We start from the raw sequence: 19,685 nt of genomic DNA on the forward strand, positions 1-19,685 counted from the left end.
ACTGGTAGGCAGTGGCATAAGAAGATTAGCTTGGAACAAATGTTGTACAGAACTATTAAGTAAATAGGAAATCTTCCATATGTAATGAACAAATGTGGCTGCCTCACTGGACATATAAAAATGCAAACTTTACACAGAAACGTGATTTTTAAAACACTAACGTACAATTGATGAAATGATTTACATTAATCTGATCTTTCACGTGTATATCTAAAAACATTTTAAAAAGCTATTTTTCCTTTTTAAGAGAATCAACACATTTGACTTCCTGACAATCTGCCATGTTCTTTAAAACAGAGCACCTACCTGCAGTGGATAATACAATCAGGCTCATTGAAGACAAAGGGGGTTATTTACAAAATGCAAATCCACTTTGCACTACAAGTGCAAACTACGGGCCAGATCCACAAACGAATTACGCCGGCATATCTATGGATACGCCGCGTAATTTTTAAAATGCCCCGTCGTATCTGTGTTTTGTATCTACAAAACAAGATACGACTGAATCTGGGCTCGATCCGACAGGCGTACGTCTTAGTACGCCGTCGGATCATAGGTGCATATTTACGTTATATTTGGCGTTTCCCTCGAATTCCGCGTCGAGTATGCAAATTAGCTAGATACAGCGATCCACGAATGTACATCCGGCCGGCGCATTTTTTTACATCGTATCCCTAAGGCTTTTTTCGGCGTATAGTTACCCCTGCTATATGAGGCATCTCCTATGTTAAGTATGGCCGTCGTTCCCACGTCGAATTTTGAAAATGTTACATCGTTTGCGTAAGTCAAGAGCGAATAGGGCTTTGCGTAGAATGACGTCACCGTCGTAAGCATTGGCTTGTTCCGGTTTAATTTCGAGCATGCGCAGTTGAAAAAAAAACGCCATTTACGTTGGGTCAAGACGTATTTACATAAAACACGCCCCCATCACATCCATTTGAATTGCGCACCCTTACACCACCTAAGTTACGCTACGCCACCGTAACTTACGGCCAAAATTCTTTCAGGATACAAAAAAAACCTGTAAGTTACGGCGGCGTAGCGTATCAGAGATACGCTACGCCGGACGGAGGAATGTGCCGCGCTACGTGGATCTGCACCTACAAGTGCAAAGTGCACTTGAAATTGCATTTGAAAGTGCAGCCGCTGTAAATCTGAGGGGTAGATCTGAAATGAGGGGAAGCTCTGCCAATTTTATTATTCAATCGTGTGCAATCTAAAATGCTGTTTTTTTATTTTCCTTGCATGTCCCCCCTCGGATCTACAGCGACTGCACTTCCAAGTGCACTTTCAGTGCAATTTGCACTTGTAGTTTGCACTTGTAGTGCAAAGTGGATTTGCCATCAGTAAATAACCCCCATAGTGCTCATTGTAAAATAAAACATCCCGCAGCATTTAATCAGAAACAACTGAGAAGACTGCACTGAACTAAAATCTATTTGGCTGCTATAGATTGCTGACATTTGCAAATAGATGCAAAATGGTACTAAAGAAAGTTGTCACGTATTTATCAAAGTTTCCCTAATAAAGTGAGTATGGCCCCAAAGCAACAATGTCAACCAACAATAATAATTTTCCAGCGCAGCTTGGAATGTGAGTAACTGCTAGAGGACTATACAGACAATTCTTATTCTGAATAAAAGAAGCCTAGCCAGTTCTGGAATGACACCGTCTATCCATATTTTACTATTAATCTAAGAGTGGAAAACTGGGGATCTCACCCCACTACAGCTGTAGTGATCATTTTAAGAACATCTGTGTGTTATGTTCTCTCTTCGGAATGAGCTTACCTGCTTTTGCTTCTGTTTGGCTTATTATGGGAAAGAAAGCATTGATACAAAGAATGCATTAGTGACAACAGTTGAAAGACAAACACTGGAAAGCAAATTTATATAGACTTTAAAGCGGTGGTTCACCCTTAGAGGGCATTTTTTAGCCTTAGATTCCTGCTCGTTTTTACTAGGGGAATCGGCTATTTGTTTTAAAATATGAGCATTACTTACCTGTTTACGAGATGCATCCTCTCCGTCGCTTCCGGGTATGGGCTGCGGGAATGGGCGTTCCTTCTTGATTGACAGTCTTCCGAGAGGCTTCCGACGGTCGCATCCATCGCGTCACGATTTTCCGAAAGAAGCCGAACGCAGTATAGAGCCGCACCGACGTTCGGCTTCTTTCGGCTACGAGTGACGCGATGGATGCGACCGTCGGAAGCCTTTCGGAAGACTGTCAATCAAGAAGGAACGCCCGCTCCCGAAGACCCATACCCGGAAGCGACGGAAGAAGATGCAGCTCGAAAACGGGTAAGTACGGATCATATTTTAATACAAATAGCCGATTCCCCTAGACCGAACGAGCAGGAAGCTAAGGGGAAAAAAAAAAAAAAAAAAATGGTTGAACTCCCGCTTTAAAGAACTGCAGTCTGCTCACATAATTTGTCATAAAATATCTTTGCCATTCTGAAGTTTCCCTCCAACCACTTTGCATATTATTTTATATATACTGTGATTCTGTACTTGCCAAATATGCTGCAGAAATCTCCCTCCACTGAGTCTGGCTGCAACCATTTTAACTGTGGGCAGCTGACGCTACTGCCTGTTCAATTCCCGGATTTACACAGACACACCTCCAGCTCTGCAGCTCTCATTGGCCCTGACTCACCCCTGTCCCTTCCTGGCAAACTCTGATGAGAGTGAGAGAGAGAGCTGTGCATGATGTCATAAGCCTAGGCTAATTTTCAGACAAGAAAGAGGTAAAATTATTTACAAGGTGGTACCTTACACCATCCAAAATACATACTTTCTACCCGACGGTTTCCCCTGACTGCTTCAGGGGTTGTCAGGCTGAGGGTACTCTGCTTCACATCTTCTGGAGCTGCCCACGTCTATCACACATCTGGCATGAAGCGGCTCGCAAATTTGAAGACTCCTCCAAACACAAGGTCTCCCTCACCCCATTAATTTGCCTTCTATACGGAAACGTTCCAGATATTCCTCCACCATGCACCAAACTCCTCCATTCACTATGCAGTTCAGTGCAATGGATGATTGCATTCAACTGGAGATCTGGCGAAGTTATATGGTCACAGGTACTCGATAGGATGGAGTTATTGAAACTCTCGGAGAGAATTTACCACACAATACATGACAGTCTTCACATCTTTGAGGCCAAATGGTCATATTGGTAGTTCAGTAAGTAATGCTTATGTTTTATTTCTGCTTTTTTTTAATATATACACATTAAACTTTGGTGATATGCTGCTAGATTACCCTATACTCACCCAGGGACCAAACATTACAATGTGCCTTATATATTACCATGTCATTGATATACCTCTAAAGAAGGTTATGTTTTTTCTACCTATGCTTGTACTCTAATTTTTATTCTCACAATAAAAAACTTTTGTAAACAAAAAAGAATATTTATATTATATATTTTATTAAGAACTTTCAAAACAATACAAATATTTAGAGGCATAAACATCTATATATATATATATATATATATATATATATATATATATATATATATATAGATAGATAGATAGATATATTTCTCTCTCTCTCTCTCTCTCTCTCTCTCTCTCTCTCTCTCTCTCTCTCTCTCTCTCTCTATATATATATATATATATATATATATACAGTATATATATATATATATATATATATTTATATATACACACACACCCATGTGTGTTTGAACTTTGGGGTGCACACCCTAATGCCATAGACTGCGCACACCTATGTTGATGTGTTTTATGTACATCTAAAATATAACCGAGAATGTATAACTGGACAGGTTATGGAAAAGTACGCTCCCTTCAAGTGAAGTCAAGCCACCAAAGCCAAGGAAAGTAATGCAAAAGCTGAAATAGTTATTCCATAAACCAGTGTTTCTCAACCTTTTTTCAGTCAAGACGTCCTTTAAAATTCTGTCTTGAGGCAACTCCTTCTAAAATGTTAAAAAAACTAAAGTAATAATTTTACATAATGCAGCAACATCTACACTCGTAAAACACCCAAGATTAGAAGTAATTTGTTCTTTCAAAGCAAATAAAAGCCTGAACACCGCTACTGACTAATATTCCAGCATTTTTCTCATTTTCTGAGTACCCCACTCAGTACTGACAGAGCGGGGTGGGAGGGTAAATCAAGGATGCTGTTTGATCCACCTGCTGGGTTGTACACAATTTTTGGGAATTTTGTGGCAACTTTTAGGCTTTTTTTTTCAAGGCACTCCTGAAGAACCCAAAAGCACTCTGGTTGAAAAGGGCTCAATGAAAAATGAGCACTGCAGAAAATATGGTTTATTTTTTGTGATAACAAGTGTCCAAGCTTTCACATTGGTTGCTGGTTTTGCTAAAGATCTAACAGTTTTTTTCCCTTCAACCCACTGGTTTAAGGAAAAAAAACTGAACGGGTGTACCCAGCTTTAGACTTTGGTAAACGAAAAGGGCTACTAAAGTTACAGTCCTTTAGCAAGTAATTTGCATGCAAACATTTATTGTACAGAAAAAGAGAGTATGACATTTACCTATAGATGGGGGAGGCGAACGCCGATTTCCAATATCTCCCAAACCAGAGGTGTTTCCAGACCTCCTGAATATAAAAAAAGCAATTATTTGGGAATATGAATCACCTAACAGCAGCGTAGCTAAGCTCTTCTAGGCCCCTAGGGTGACACTGCATTTCATTATTAATACCATGCTCACAAAAGCCTTGCACAATAGAAAACACCTATGGCTCTATAAGTCTCTTATAACTAATAAGCAAACTGAGTTGATGTATCTGTTGGCAGAACTGGGGTAAAAAGACAAGAATTCTTTAATTAGGGTCAGAGCTAGATCCCCCAAGGGATTTGGTTCTGGTAGCGATAATTTCCTATACTAATCAAATCACAAGGCTGTCCCTGTATAGACGCTTTTATCTCACCTTGCTTTTTGCTCTTGTTTCACTCGAATGGCCTCTAGCCTCTGAGGGCTCGGAATAAAGGCGATGTCTCCCCCTTCTTTCACTAGCCTCCCGATCCACCAGTCATTGTTATATTTCTGTCAAACCAGGTAAAAATTATGTACTAAGTAATAATGTTAAATATGAAATATTTAAATGTTGGCTGGAGAAAAAAAAAAAATTATATATATATATATATATATATATATATATATATATATATATATATATATATATATATATATATATAAAATCATCTTTTTAAATAACCCCTTAAAAGGGGATTATGAGTAACACATAGCCCTTTTATACTTTTAAGCATTTTTGTTTTTTTACTTTCAGCTTCAAAAAAAGTAACGAGTGCCTATAGCCAAGGGAATATCATGGACTTACGTCATAATGCCCTCCTTCACTGGCAGAGCTGAACTGGCAATTTGTAAGTACTCCCTCTGGCACTCTCAGCAGGATGCTACTGTTGGAACATGTTATTTACTCTAACCCTTTAAGGGAGCAAACATTGCTCCACTAAAAACAGCAGAGAATTTAAAAGCTGCATGAATTATTTTCAAATATATTTTTTTTCTGTATATAGACATATACAGTATGTACTGTATTCACAAAAGTGCATTACTGAATATCATGCATTGTAGCTCTTATATATGTGGCTGTGCTTTCAGCTTGATGATATATGTGCACAATGAATATGCAAATCGATATGCAAATATGCTCTGCGTGCTGGGTGCATTTATTGTTATTTATTTACATACTTTTAAGAGCATACAAAAAAATCCTTATTTCCAACAATATGTTTTATGCTTGATGGTTTGTATTATAATAATAATATATATAGTGTATATATATATATATATATATATATATATATATATATATATATATATATATATATATATATATATATACATACACACATATATAAAAAAAATATATGTATATATAAATAATTATTATAATTTTGTTTTATTATGAGGTTTAAAAAAAATATAGAAAAAAAATAATAAAGCATAAAAAATATAAATTCATCCCCAATAGACGTTATATTTATATTCGATGGAACAACGAGCTGTTGGATATTCCCAAGAAGACACTCCAACCTTCAGTCCAGCACTGCTTAGTGTTGATTGCATGGTAAGAACACTGTACACATTCTCACCTCTTTGATATGTAGAAAATCTTTGGCTTCAAAGTTGATAGCGGTTCCCTGGACTGGGCATTCTTCATCCAATGCACCACAGTAACTGACATTGGTTCTAACAGCAAATGCAACTGGCTTGAGCTGAAGGAAAAGATAAGTAGTCTAATGTATCAAAGTGTAATGAACTGTTATTGTATTACAGACATCAGTTATATTTACAATTTCAGATTTCAAGATGATTGGGAAGGGCATTTTAAAGAATATGAAAGTACAAGGCATTAGGGTGCTATACTGTAGATGGGAGGAAGAGATAATTGGATGGAAGCATGAAGGAACTGAAGAATTATGGAAAGTTTAAATTGAGAGTAATGTCTGTAGGTGGTGCGGGCTATTCAAGTGTTACTAAACACAGGAGCCTGCATTCACTATATCTGGTCTCCCACAGTACACATAACATGGAAATGCCATTACTTTAGTAAATATAAACCGCTAAATTCCTTTTCTCATCAGCAGTATATAGCAGTCTTGTGACTTCTATCAATGTCTGGTTAAAGCTTGTAGGAGGCATTTTTATTCTAGTCCTATGAGACTGCAAGACCCCTGACCCTCTGTCTGGACAGTGCTGATTGGCCCTGTGCCAATCACGTACACCCTCCCAAGAAAAATAAAAACTCTCTAGCAGTACACACCAAATCTTCATAAATTTAGGCCAGTATGTGTTCTGCTACATATATACAATATACATATTCAAGAGTATATTAACCACTTGCTCACTGGGCACTTAAACCCCCTTCCTGCCCAGACCAATTTTCAGTTTTCAGCGCTCTCACCCATTGAATTGCGCGGTCATACAACACTGTACCCAAATGAAATTTTTACTATTTTCTTGCCACAAATAGAGCTTTCTTTTGGTGGTATTTGATCACCTTTTTTGCGGTTTTTATTTTTTGTTAAACATTTTTTTAAAAGACTGAATAAAATAAATAAATACAAACCCGTTTTATATTTTGTTATAAAATTTTGCAAACAGGTAATTTATCTCCTTCATTGATGTACGCTGATGAGGCTGCACTGATGGGCACCGATGGATCACCAGATAAAAATAGAAGAAAGAAAGCCTACAATGTCACAGCAGCATGAATTTAAGTGGATGTAAACCTTCCATACACATCCTAGTGAAGTGAAGAGTCTCAGATAATACACAGGGATGAACCAAATCTCCCTACATAGGTTTTACATCCATATCTGCAAGATAGCTAAAATTGCTGATTGGAGGAAAGGCACACACCCCTTCTCATCATAGGCGGAGACTCTTAGAGGTGTTTTGTAATAGGACCTGCTCCCTGCTAATCTATTTCAGCAATCTCCGCGGACTGAAGATTCAGGCTGCTTTTATCTAAATGTCCCTGAATTTTTCAGGAGTTATCAGGCAGATAACAGATGAACAGTTCAGGAGAGAGCTATGGGACTTAGCTCATTGAAGAAAGATAACAAAACACTGCAGACATATGTGCCCAGCTTAAATTTCATGAATCTGGTTTACATCCACTTTAAGCACAAGCAAGCTTTTTAGACCAGAATCTAATACAGTGGAACCTTGGATTACGAGCATAATCCATTCAAGGAGAATGCTTGTAATCCAAAGCACTTGCATATCAAAGCAAGTTTTTCCGTAGTCAATGGAAACAGATAATTTGTTTCCCATTGACTTCTATTGCACGCAATACCGCATGTGGTCAGAGGTGGGGGGGGGGGGGCGCCGGAGAGACTCGTAAACAGCTCGGCTGAACTCGGAAACCCTCAGGCCTCATACACACGACCGAGAAACTCGTCGTAAAAGAAACATCGTTTTCCTCGACGAGTTCCTTGTCAGGCTTTTCGAGAATCTTGTCAAGCTTTCTTTGCGTACACACTGTCAAGACAACATCTTGTCGTTCTCAAACGCGGTGACTTACAACACGTACGACGGCACTATAAAGGGGAAGTTCGATTCCACTGGTACAACCCTTGGGGCTGCTTTTGCTAATCTCATGTTACTGTGTGTTAAGTAAAAGTTTAGTAAGAGACAATTTGCGCTTTTCAGTCTGTTACAGCATGACGAATGTGCTATCTCCATTACGAACGCTACTTTTACCGAAGGTGCGCTCCCATCTCATACTTTGTTCTGAGCATGCGCGGGTTTCTAAGCATACACACAAACGTGTTTCTCGTCGTAAACCAGCCCGACGAGAAACACGACGAGGAAATTGAGACTCCCGACGAGGAAAAAGAGAACGTGTTCTCTTTTTTTCTTGTTGTGTTCCACGACAGTTTTCTCGACGAAAAACATACACACGACCGTTTTCCTCGGCAAAAAAGCTCTGCCACCAAGAATCTTGATGGATTCTGTCGAGGAAAACGGTCGTGTGTACAAAGCCTTAGAAAGGCTCGGAAACACGCGGGAACGGAGTCAGGATTTAACCCCCCTGGCGGTATTCCCGAGCCTGGCTCGGGGTGGAAATTCAGGACCAAAAGCGGTAACCCCGAGCCAGACGCGGGATCGCCTAGCAGTGTCCACAGGCAGAGTTTCACTTACCTTTTTTTTTGTTTCATAAAGTTTTATTTGGTGAATATAGAAACAATGACATACTGTAACATCAAAGTAATACAGCACAAAAACGACTTATGGTTACAATCACTTACCTTGTCCCTGGATCCTGCGATGCCTCCCCGCTGTGTGAGCGAGCGGTGTCTCCTCGCTCGATTCACATTGCCGAGTGGCGCTGAGCTCCGTTCCCTGCAATGTTAAGACGCACGGGGGCGTAGATCGGCGCCAAATTAAAAAAAGTAAATAAACACAATACATACAGTATACTGTAATCTTATAGATTACAGTACTGTATGAAATAAGTACACACCCCCTTTGTCCCTAGTGGTCTGTCCAGTGTCCTGCATGCACTTTTATATAATAAAAACTGTTCTTTCTGCCTGGAAACTGGAGATTGTCCATAGCAACCAAAAAGTGTCCCTTTATGTCAAAAGTGGTTTTAGACAAGCTAGAAAGCAGCGATAATAAATTAGAATTACTTGCAGAATTAAGCAATAGCGATTTGTGGGGAAATTTGTCATCAAAAATTTTAAAGTAATAATTTGTATTATTAAATTATTTGTTATAATTATTTATATTTATTTATTATATTATATTATAATTTATGATTTTGTTTTTCAAATTTTATTATACCCAGGATGCCTACTAGACTCTTGTTTGACAGATTGAAGTGAGTTATTCCTAAGAATTGCAGGCCTACGATATAAAACGCCAAAATAATGGTACCGTTTTCGGCACCTAAAATCTGAAATAATCATACCGCCAGGGAGGTTAAAAAAAAAAAAAGTTGCTTGTCTTTCAAAACGCTCGTTAACCGCGTCAGGCCTCGTACACACGGCCGATTTTCTCGGCAAAAACCAGCAAGAAGCTTGCTGGGTTTTTTTTTTTTGCAGAGGAAACCGGTCGTGTGTACACTTTTCAACGAGGAAACCGCAGAGGATCTCGTCGGGCCAAAAAGAAAGCATGTCTTCTTTTTCCTTGACGGCAATGGGAAAATTTGGCTCGCCGAGATCCTCGGCGGCTTCACAAGGAACTCGACGAGCAAAACAATGTGTTTCGCCCGTCGAGTTCCTCGAACGTGTGTAAGAGGCTTTACTCGTAAACCAAGGTTTCACTGTGCAGGTAATAATGTTACACATATCACTTCCTCATAAATCTAAGAAGAAACTTAGCACGTCATTTTACAGGCAAGGTCAACTGCAATAAAAAGAAAAAAGATACTGCGCTCGTTTGAAAATCAAAAATGGAAAAAGCTGCGACCAAAAAGTGTTATACTACACCAAGCAATTTGTAAACGGAGAGAAAAGTCGCGCTAATGTAGCATAATAAGTGCTCTGTGCTGAAAACAGCTAACCCTTTTTTTAAAATTCTTTATTTTCCATTTTTCATTTTTTTTTCTTGCTCTTTTCAAAAGTTCAAACAGAATAAGTTACAACAGTACACATAATATTTCAATTATCTCTTGCGATAACATTTTAGCTACTGTTATTCCTCTACATCACAAAATTATACCTTCTTAACTCCCTGTCTGTTATTAAGCAAACGCCCTCTCCCCCTCCCCCCAACCCATCCCAACCCCTAAGCAAACAACACAAACAGAATTTTTTTAAAGTTCTCCTCGGATGTCAACCCCCCCCCCCCTCCTCCTCAGGGGTTTTGATCTCTATATGCAATAAAGAAAACAGCTAACCCCAAGAAAAATGGAACAGATAATAATAACTTATAAGTGAAAGTACTGGTCAGTAATTGTATCAAAGATGATATCATCTTTAATACAATTACTGACCAGTATATTAACTTATAAGTTATTATTATCGGTTCCATTTTTCTTGGGGTTAGCTGTTTTCAGCACACAGCACTTATTATGCTACATTAGCGCGACTTTTCTCTCTGTTTACAAGGTCAACTGCAACCCTTTGGTTTCCATAACCGATCACTACAACATCAGTGCATACAGCGAAATCAGTTCATTTTATTTCGTGAATTACTGTAGTAAAATGTCAAAAGAACTAATTTAGCACAGCTTGATTATCTGCATGGATGCTGCATTATAAAGCCAATTACAACAGCTTGAATGGAATATATCTCAACTAATATCTATTGTCTAGACATTGACTTCTCCACTTCTCACGTTCCTCATGGAAGGTCATATGGCTACTTTGAGATTACTTACTGGAACATCCTAAAATGATAAATCTCAAGATTGTCTGTCTATATCTAATATATGCATTTGTGTTCAAATGGAAAATGTAGCATTTGACTTGCTTTGCCTGTCGTTCAAAAGCACTTTAATACAACACAATTGTGTCCAAAGAAACACAAAACAGGGCAAAGTGATTTTTTGAATTGCCATGTGTATTGCTCATTTAACGTTGATAGAATTTTTCTGACATGTTTCAATACCTATGGCCCGTACACACTATCCGAATATCGTACGACGGATCGTACGACTTTTTTCGCTTAATAGTCGCAAGTAAAATGAAATAGGTTATTAAAGTCACGAAAATTCTCGTACGACCGAAAAAAATTATCGGAAGTGATGTCATGTGTTGTAATGTATTTGTATTGTATTTTCGGACGACAACTGTACTAACTAAACGAAAATCGTACGATCCGACATCGTACGAGGAAAATTTTCGTGCATGTCCGATCGAATAATATCGGATGAACTGTCGTGATCGGCTCTCGAAAGTAGTGTACACACGATCCGAAAATCGTACGATTCTTCATCGGACGATCGTTTTCGTCCGATACTCGGATCGTGTGTACGGGCCATAAGGGTCCTTTTACACGTGCGGACTGTTTTTTAGATCAGTTTTTTATCATCAGTTGATCCGTTTTTTCATCCGTTTTACATCCGTTTTTCATCCGTTTTCATCCGTTTTCATCCGTTTTTCATCCGTTTTTCATCCGTTTTTTCACCCTTTTTTTTTTTTTTTGTTAGAACTTTATTTTTATTACATATTTTGATGAAAAACGGATGTTAGCGGATCGGATGTTAAACGGATCGTCCGCTAACATCCGTTTTTCGTCCGTTCCATTTTTTTGACGGAAGAAAAATAGGGTTTTCTTCCGTTCAACCGAGACGGATGTTAACGGACGTTAGCGGATGCTCATCCGCTAACGTACACTAGCATTGCAGTCCGTAAACGGACGTATGAAAAAACAGACGAACGGTCCGCACGTGTGAAAGGACCCTTAAGGAAAAGCAGGAAAGCAATACTCATAAACATGAGCCCCATTAATTTTCTTACAGAGCTCCTGAGAAGAAAATATAGCCCCGGTCCACACTATGCGTTGTGGGAAACCGCATGTGATTTTGAACAGGAAGCGCACAGCATTCCTGTTTAAATCACACGTGAATCTTCAGCAGTGCGATTTGAGCCATTATTCTGAATGGCTCAAATCACACCAAATTCGCACCAAAAATGTGCAGGACCCTTTTTTTGGCCGCACTTGAATCGGATTGCATGGATGTTCACACCCATGCAATCCACTTCTGCAAAACACACTGCGTTTTGCGAACCAATTTTGGGATGTTGTTAACTTAACATACAGGCCTGCATCGATTCGCATGAACGGGGTGTGATTTGCATGCGGTGCGAAATATGCACAGAACTCACTGCGAATTCACAGCACACAATTGTGAATCGGGGCATAAACTATTTTTGCAATTTTGAAAACATCTATAAGCCCCGGTTCACACTTGTGCGCTGCAAATTTGAAGCTAGTTTTGTGCAGAGTCTGCACCGCATGCAAATCACACCCCGTTCATGCGAATCGATGTGTGTGTGTGTGTGTGTGTGTATGTTCAGTTAAGGTCCCCCTTCAAATCAGTTAGCAAAATGCAGTGTAATTTCCAGAATTGTTTCACACCCATGTGATCTGATAATGATGCTGCCAAAAAAAAAGGGTCTTACATGTTTTTGGTGCAAATTGAGCCATACGAAATAATGGTTAAAATCGCACTGCTGAAGATTTGCACGTGACTTGTACAGGAATGCAGTGCGATTCCTGTTCAAAATCACATACAGTTGCCTGCACTGCACTGTGTGAATCGGGCTCAAGGCCTCGGGTTGTATTAGCACAATGTTTTTGTATTTGGCCACGTGATATGAAACCAGCAACCATCGGTACCATCTGACTGGTGTCCCCGGACTGATTTTGGAGTGGTCAGCTGTATATCAGAGACAGACATAGATTTATCTTTAAAGTATTACTAAACCCAGTAATATGAAAATAGTTCACCCGCCCCCCCACAGTGCCCAAGGCTCATACATTTTTACATTAAAATACTGCCACTGTATACCTTTTTGGCTGATCTGTATACCACGGTCAGTGATAAAATACACAGTTTCTCCAGAGCTGAGAGTTCAGGTAGGAGGAGATTTCCACTTCAGCCTGTATACACGCCCACATGTGTGATGTCAATATCATGTCACCTGGCTAGCTCTGAGAACAAGTAAATGTTCTCTCCAGCATAAGACACAACTGAGCATGAGTTGGTCGGCTACCCTACCTGTGTTAGCTGGCCTTCCCCATATAGACAGTACAGGAGGGAAGGATCTGTGCATACAGGATAAAACAGTCTTTTTACACAATGCAGAGGATTAACCCATTTAGTCCCACAGTGAGTATAACAAGCATGCTATTCTGCATATACAGACTTATTTTATTCTTGTGGGTTTAGTAACACTTTAAGTTGACCAATGGCCAGAACACACCAGAATAAACCACACAGAGTCAGAAAATACTATGCATAATTTCCTGGTAAATGATGGACCCCAAATGGTGATTCCGGAATGCATTTGCTCTAGGCTGATTCATTCATAGCTGCGTTTTTCTTGTGTAGATGTGAATGGTCAGATTCACCTGGCTGCTTCTTATATATGTGTATAATTTTCCTTGTGTAGATGTCAACAGTTTGATTCACCTAGCTGCCTCTTATATATGTTTAGGGTGCTGGCAGTCTGCTCACCTACTATTTTTGTTGTATAAAGGTCTCTGTGACTTTGCCAAAAAACATCTATTAAAAAAAAGTAATTATAAAAACGAGACTTGCTCATCAGGCAATAATCAATATAGAGATCTGGTAGAGATCTCACTATATATGAGAAGTCGTGGAGTGGCTAAGCTAAAAAAAAAAAACATTCATAATTAGGAGCAAGATACAGCCTGCCATCGCTGACTCCCTTCTTAAAAAATTTCAATAATTCAAAATTTTTTAAAACTTTAACCACCCCTTTTCAGACAAGGCCCTTTTTCATCTTTCAGCCCTGTCACACAAAACTGTACCCAAATAAAAAAAAATTTTTTAAAGTGTATTTTGTGCGTGTACTCGAGAGAGGAGCTGGACTGCAGGAGTTGGGAGTAGGCAGGCCTCCCCCAGAGGCAATCTGCCACCTTTCTCCATGCCCCGGGTGGCAATGGCGGGTGTGTGAGGGGGTCCTCCCACACAGCCCGCCCTACCTGCTCCGTTTTGAAGCCCAACAGGGCAGAGGGACTCCCTATAAGGGAGTGAGAGGATTAGCCCGCTCAACCAGCCCCGTTAGTCCTTTGCCTCTCTTTTTAGAGACCGCATGGTCAAAGTGCGTGCATGTTAACCCAATTTTGAGTGCGTGTGTAAGTGTGGTGGTTTTTGTGGGAGGGGGGTGGGCGTACTAAGCGCAGGCTTACCTCGCATAGCACACCCATCGGGAGCCGGGCTGAGACCACCAAACTCAATTCACATGTAGCCGAGACCGGGATCCGAACCCCTAGCTGCAGAGGCGAATAGCTTGTCAGCGCAGTGCCAATCGCGTTGAGCCACCGCAGCTCCCCCCAAATAACATTTTAATCTTTTTTTTTTTAGACAGATATAGCCTTTTTTTGGTAGCGTTAAATAACTATGGGTTTTAACCAAAAGTATTTGGAAAATGCAGGAAAGAAAATATTAATTATTAAGATATTCCTAACACACAGTATAGGTATACTTAGATTTATACCCCAAAACTCATTGTGCTACTCCTCTCGAGTATGGTGATATGGTGATCGAGTAAGTGTGAGACTTTTTCCCAGCCTAGTTACATAGAGGCCCAAAATCCAAGGATCACCTTCAGGCTATCTAGGGAGGGACATATATTACACATTATGGTACCAAGCCACTGTGATTGGCCCTGGTACCATGTGAAGGCTGTGACCAGTCACAGAGATCACAAAGTAATAAACAACAGCCTTGTTTACTGCTGTAACTGTGATCACTGTGATTGGTCACAGCCATCACATGGTACCAGGGCCGCTCATAGCAGCCTGGTACTATGATCGGTGATCCCCTGTGTTCGGCAGGCACATCAGTAAACGATCCCACCACTGCACACTCTAGAAAGTGCACACAAGCGACAAATGCAGGAGAACAGACGGGTACATCTACCCACATCGTTGCTGTTCCTGTCCTGCCGTTTATATACAGTGACCGGACGAGTCACTAATCTGGAACACACATGAAGCAAGCCAGAACTCCTGAGCTGCATACTTTCTCAGTAACTCCCAGTCAATGGATCAGTATGACAGTAAAGTAACTACAAGGGGAGGCCAGCAGTAGCTGCACATATACAGTACTTACCTCTGTACAAATCACATGAAAAGATTTTTACATGGACTGACCAGTTAGCAGTGAAAGTTGGAAATCATATGTTTTTAAGACAAACTATAAATATGTAAGTAGCCATTTCCTCTCAATCACCCCACACTTCACCCAGCCCTGGTGTGACTTAAAGGAGAAGTCCAGCCTGAGCTTGTTTGGCTGGGATTCTTCTATGGGTCACAGGAGTGCAATTCGTTTTGCACTCCTGTGAACCGTTTAGCAGAGAGCGATCTGAAGTGCGCTCTCTGCTGACGTCACACAGATCAATCCAGGCACTGCATCATCCCGACAATGAAGTCTGGATCCGTTAGGTGCCTGAACTGATGGCTGTCTCAGCCTCTCAGTGAGCCGCCCCTTCACAGCTCTGCGCTCCAGTGAGCATGGAGAAGCAGAGACGAGAGCTGCTAATTAAAAGTCAGCAGCTCTCCTCTTTGGAGTTGAGAGAACCGAGCCATCGGCAGTGTTCGATCACTCGGTTCTCAGTGCAGCGATGCCGGGGGACAGATGCAGCATCGGACCTATAATGGTGGAAAACAGATTCCAATACTTCTACTTTAACACCAAGTAAGATCTCTGACAGAAGGAGAGGAGACTTCACCTAAGACGCTTTCGCCTGATCTCCCACAACAGCTTATAGAGTAAGCCTGGGTCCTCATTGCCTACGGAGATTGTGAACCCACTGTAACCTGAGTTAAGAAACTTTTAAGCTTATTTGCTAGGAAGTAGGTTGAATTTTGCTTGTTATAGGTATATCTGTCAGTCTTGTATTGTATTCCTATAATTGTAATAGTTTTGTATGTAAAGCATTTTTGTTTAGTAAAAACACATTAACACACTGCAGAGGTCTGAGCTTCCTTGCTTATAATGCAAAAGTAACCTTAATAAGACCAAAGCAAAACAACCTTCCGACTGGGCATTCTGTTGTGGTGACATCTGTCTGTGGGAGGATTTCCCCTCACTTGGTCACGATTTCCTTTTACTTCCTGCTGCGTCTCTTAGACAGAAAGTAAAGGGAGATCTCCCCAATGGGATATAGAAGAAAAAAATAAACTGACAGATTTGTCTTAGTCACAGAAATTGACATTAAAAAAATATTCCTGAGTAGTCTTCTGTTTAAAAAGGTTGGTTCATACCCTGGCTCTGTCGAGCTGTTCCTGAGCCTGCCTCTCCACCTCGCGGCGGGCAGCCTCACGATCCTCCTCCAGTGACACGTCGGAGTCTAACGATGGACGACTTGTGTAGGAATCAGCAGAACCCTGGAAAAGAAGAAATCAGGTCACTTATATGCTGCAGACTATTTCTCATGTTGACATGTTCTCATGAATTCTGCTGCATGCTTATATCACAAACAAGCTGTGTATTACATGCAGGCCTGTATACAGAGTTCTTCTTTACATATATACCTGCTTGTACAGATTGTACAGTTCTCCCTGTTGTCTGTTCTATTATTGTATATTTTTCTTAAGATTTTCCTGATTTGGTAATAAAAGGCTGTCTAGAGGTGCTTACTGTTGCCCTGTTAGCATTTTTTGAGCTTCAGCGTCTAGAAGCAAAAAATAAATAAAGTTTTTGTAGAGTTTTTGGGAGTGTTTTCCTGGCAGAAAGAAACGCTAAATGCTACAAAATGCTCCTAAATGCCTGAACTGATGGCTGTCTCAGCCTCTCAGCAAGCCGCCCCTCCACAGCTCAGCGCTCCAGTGAGCATGGAGGAGCAGAGACGAGAGCTGCTAATTAAAAGTCAGCAGCTCTCCTCTTTTGGAGTTAAGAGAGTCTAACGATGGACGACTTGTGTAGGAATCAGCAGAACCCTGGGAAAAAAAACGATCGTTAGTAGGCACAACCATCGGTTAAAAATCCACGCATGCTCAGAATCAAGTCGACGCATGCTTGGAAGCATTGAACTTCGTTTTTTTCAGCACGTTGTTGTGTTTTACGTCACGCGTTCTGACACGATCGGTTATTTAACCGATGGTGTGTAGGCGCGACGGACATCAGTCAGCTTTATCGATTAACCGACGACAACGGTCCATCAGACCGCTCTCATCGGATGGACTGATCGTGTGTACGAGGCTTAACACTCCTAAAAGCTACTAAAACGCTACCAGAAGCAAGCACAAAAATGCTATTATCGACATTTTTCATCCAACGTTTTTTTTCTATTGTTTTTTGAGCTGACCTTTGAGCATGTGTATGATCAGCCCTAATACATGATTCACGATTTGTATTAATTAATTTTGTAAAAGAATGTGTTATTATATATAAATTTGAAGTACCTCTTCCATCTCTATGTTTTCTACATTATCTTAATTGCTTTACGTTGATTATTTTCCCAAATTGTAGATCACTGGAATATTTGTGTGGTAAGAGGGCACTCGTAACTGCTTCTCTCACTTTAAGACCCCTTTTACACTTGGGCCGTGGCCACATCAGTGCTAAAGCACCTCTCGTTTTAGCGGTGCTTTAGCGCTGTTTAAGTGTTAATTTTTGCCCGTCAGCGGGTGCTTTTACCTCAAAGAAAGGGTTAAAAACTCTTGTATTGCGGCGCTTCCGAAGTGCTTTTCAGGCACTTCGGAAGCGTTGCCTATTCATTCCAATGGGCAGGGCATTTTAAGAGTGCTAAATACAGAGCTCCCAAACTGCCCCAAAGATGCTGCTTGCGGGACTTTTCAGAATGTCCCACAAGCTCACCGCCCCCAGTGTGAAAAGTCACACTTGAATGAATGGGAGGCGGTTTTCAGGCACTTTGCAGAGGCTATTTCCAGCTCTAAAGCGCCTGAAAACTGCCTAGTGTAAAAGGGGTCTAAAATGCTGTTTTTATGTAAAGCTCACTGAATTCCAATTGTACGGTCTCTTTAGCGCAAATGCGGCCCCAGTGTGAAAGGGGTCTAAGATCTACCAGAGACTATACATAGCAAGGGTTTATTTACCTAGGTAAAAATTGGTTGGATAAAGTAGGTAGGTCCTTATATTAAACAGTTTTGGTCAAATTCATTATACAAAGATTCAGAGGCGTACTAAGCATGGGGCGGAGGGGGCGGGCCGCACCGGGTGCCACACCCTGGAGGGGTGTCAGGCCGTGGCCCCCCCTCCGCGAATGAAGAGGACTGTAGCGTGCGGCATTATGATAGCGCGGTAACAGGGAGGCAGCGCTAGCGGCAGTCTAGGTAAAGCTGAAGCGTGGCTTTTTAGGGGGGGGGGTGACTCATGCGAGCCGCCCGTACCCATACCAAGGACAGCAATTATCCCCTTCTCTGTGGCAGCGCAGCGCCCGCGGCTCTGATAGATACGGCTGTGACTGTCTGACACTGACAGTCACACAGCCTAGGAGCGTGAAGCTGCAGCCGCCTCCCCCTGTGCTGTGCTGCCTGTGTGTGTAGTGTAACACGCGGCGCGCTGATAATCATCTGTCTGACGGCATTATGGGTCTGAAGGCAAGGGGGGTGTGTGCACTATTGTAAGGGGGGGTGTTCTGTATATGAGGGGGGGTGTTCTGTATATGAGGGGGGTTCTGTATTCTGGGGGGGTTCTGTATTGTGTGGGGGGGGATGTTCTGTATATGAGGGGGGTTTTGTATTCTGGGGGGGTTCTGTATTGTGTGGGGGGGGGATGTTCTGTATATGAGGGGGGTTTTGTATTCTGGGGGGGTTCTGTATTGTGTGGGGGGGGGGATGTTCTGTATATGAGGGGGGTTTTGTATTCTGGGGGGGTTCTGTATTGTGTGGGGGGGGATGTTCTGTATATGAGGGGGGTTTTGTATTCTGGGGGAGTTCTGTATTGTAGGGGGATGGTATCTGTATAGGGGGGTTCTGTATTCTGGGGGGGTGTTCTGTATTGTAGGGGGTGGTTTCTGTATATGAGAGGGGTTCTGTATTCTGGGGGGTTCTGTATTGAGGGGGGGGGGGTGTTCTGTATTGTAGGGGGTGGTATTTGTATAGGGGGGGGTTATGTATATGAGGGGGGTTCTGTATTGTGTGGGGGGGGGATGTTCTGTATATGAGGGGGGTTTTGTATTCTGGGGGAGTTCTGTATTGTAGGGGGATGGTATCTGTATAGGGGGTTCTGTATTCTGGGGGGGTGTTCTGTATTGTAGGGGGTGGTTCTGTATATGAGGGGGGATTCTGTATTCTGGGGGGGGTTCTGTATTGTGGGGGGGTGTTCTGTATTGTAGGGGGTGGTTTCTGTATATGAGAGGGGTTCTGTATTCTGGGGGGTTCTGTATTGAGGGGGGGTGTTCTGTATTGTAGGGGGTGGTATTTGTATAGGGGGGGGGTTATGTATATGAGGGGGGTTCTGTATTGTGTGGGGGAGTCCTGTATTGTAGAGGGGTGGTATCTGTATAGGGGGGTTCTGTATTCTGAGGGGGTTCTGTATTGTGGG

At 41.4% G+C, this 19,685-nt stretch overlaps 1 protein-coding gene across 2 annotated transcripts in view; it reads right to left on the reverse strand.

Annotated features, from left to right (window-relative positions):
* The window catches only part of CACNB3 (calcium voltage-gated channel auxiliary subunit beta 3), a 264,611-nt gene that overhangs the window by 49,808 nt on the left and 195,118 nt on the right, over nucleotides 1-19,685 (reverse strand). Inside the window, exons 2-6 of one of the 2 annotated variants that reach the window (XM_040341192.1) lie at nucleotides 16,442-16,564; nucleotides 6,118-6,240; nucleotides 4,929-5,044; nucleotides 4,531-4,595; nucleotides 1,791-1,810 (exon numbers count right to left, since the gene is read on the reverse strand). In XM_040341192.1, coding sequence (XP_040197126.1) covers nucleotides 1,791-1,810; nucleotides 4,531-4,595; nucleotides 4,929-5,044; nucleotides 6,118-6,240; nucleotides 16,442-16,564 — 447 coding nt within the window. Of the gene's footprint in view, nucleotides 1-1,790; nucleotides 1,811-4,530; nucleotides 4,596-4,928; nucleotides 5,045-6,117; nucleotides 6,241-16,441; nucleotides 16,565-19,685 lie in introns of those variants that run through there. The other variant, XM_040341191.1, reaches the window with a different exon arrangement.

The sequence above is a fragment of the Rana temporaria genome, chromosome 2 (assembly GCF_905171775.1).
Source record: "Rana temporaria chromosome 2, aRanTem1.1, whole genome shotgun sequence".
Taxonomy (NCBI): Eukaryota; Metazoa; Chordata; class Amphibia; order Anura; family Ranidae; genus Rana; species Rana temporaria.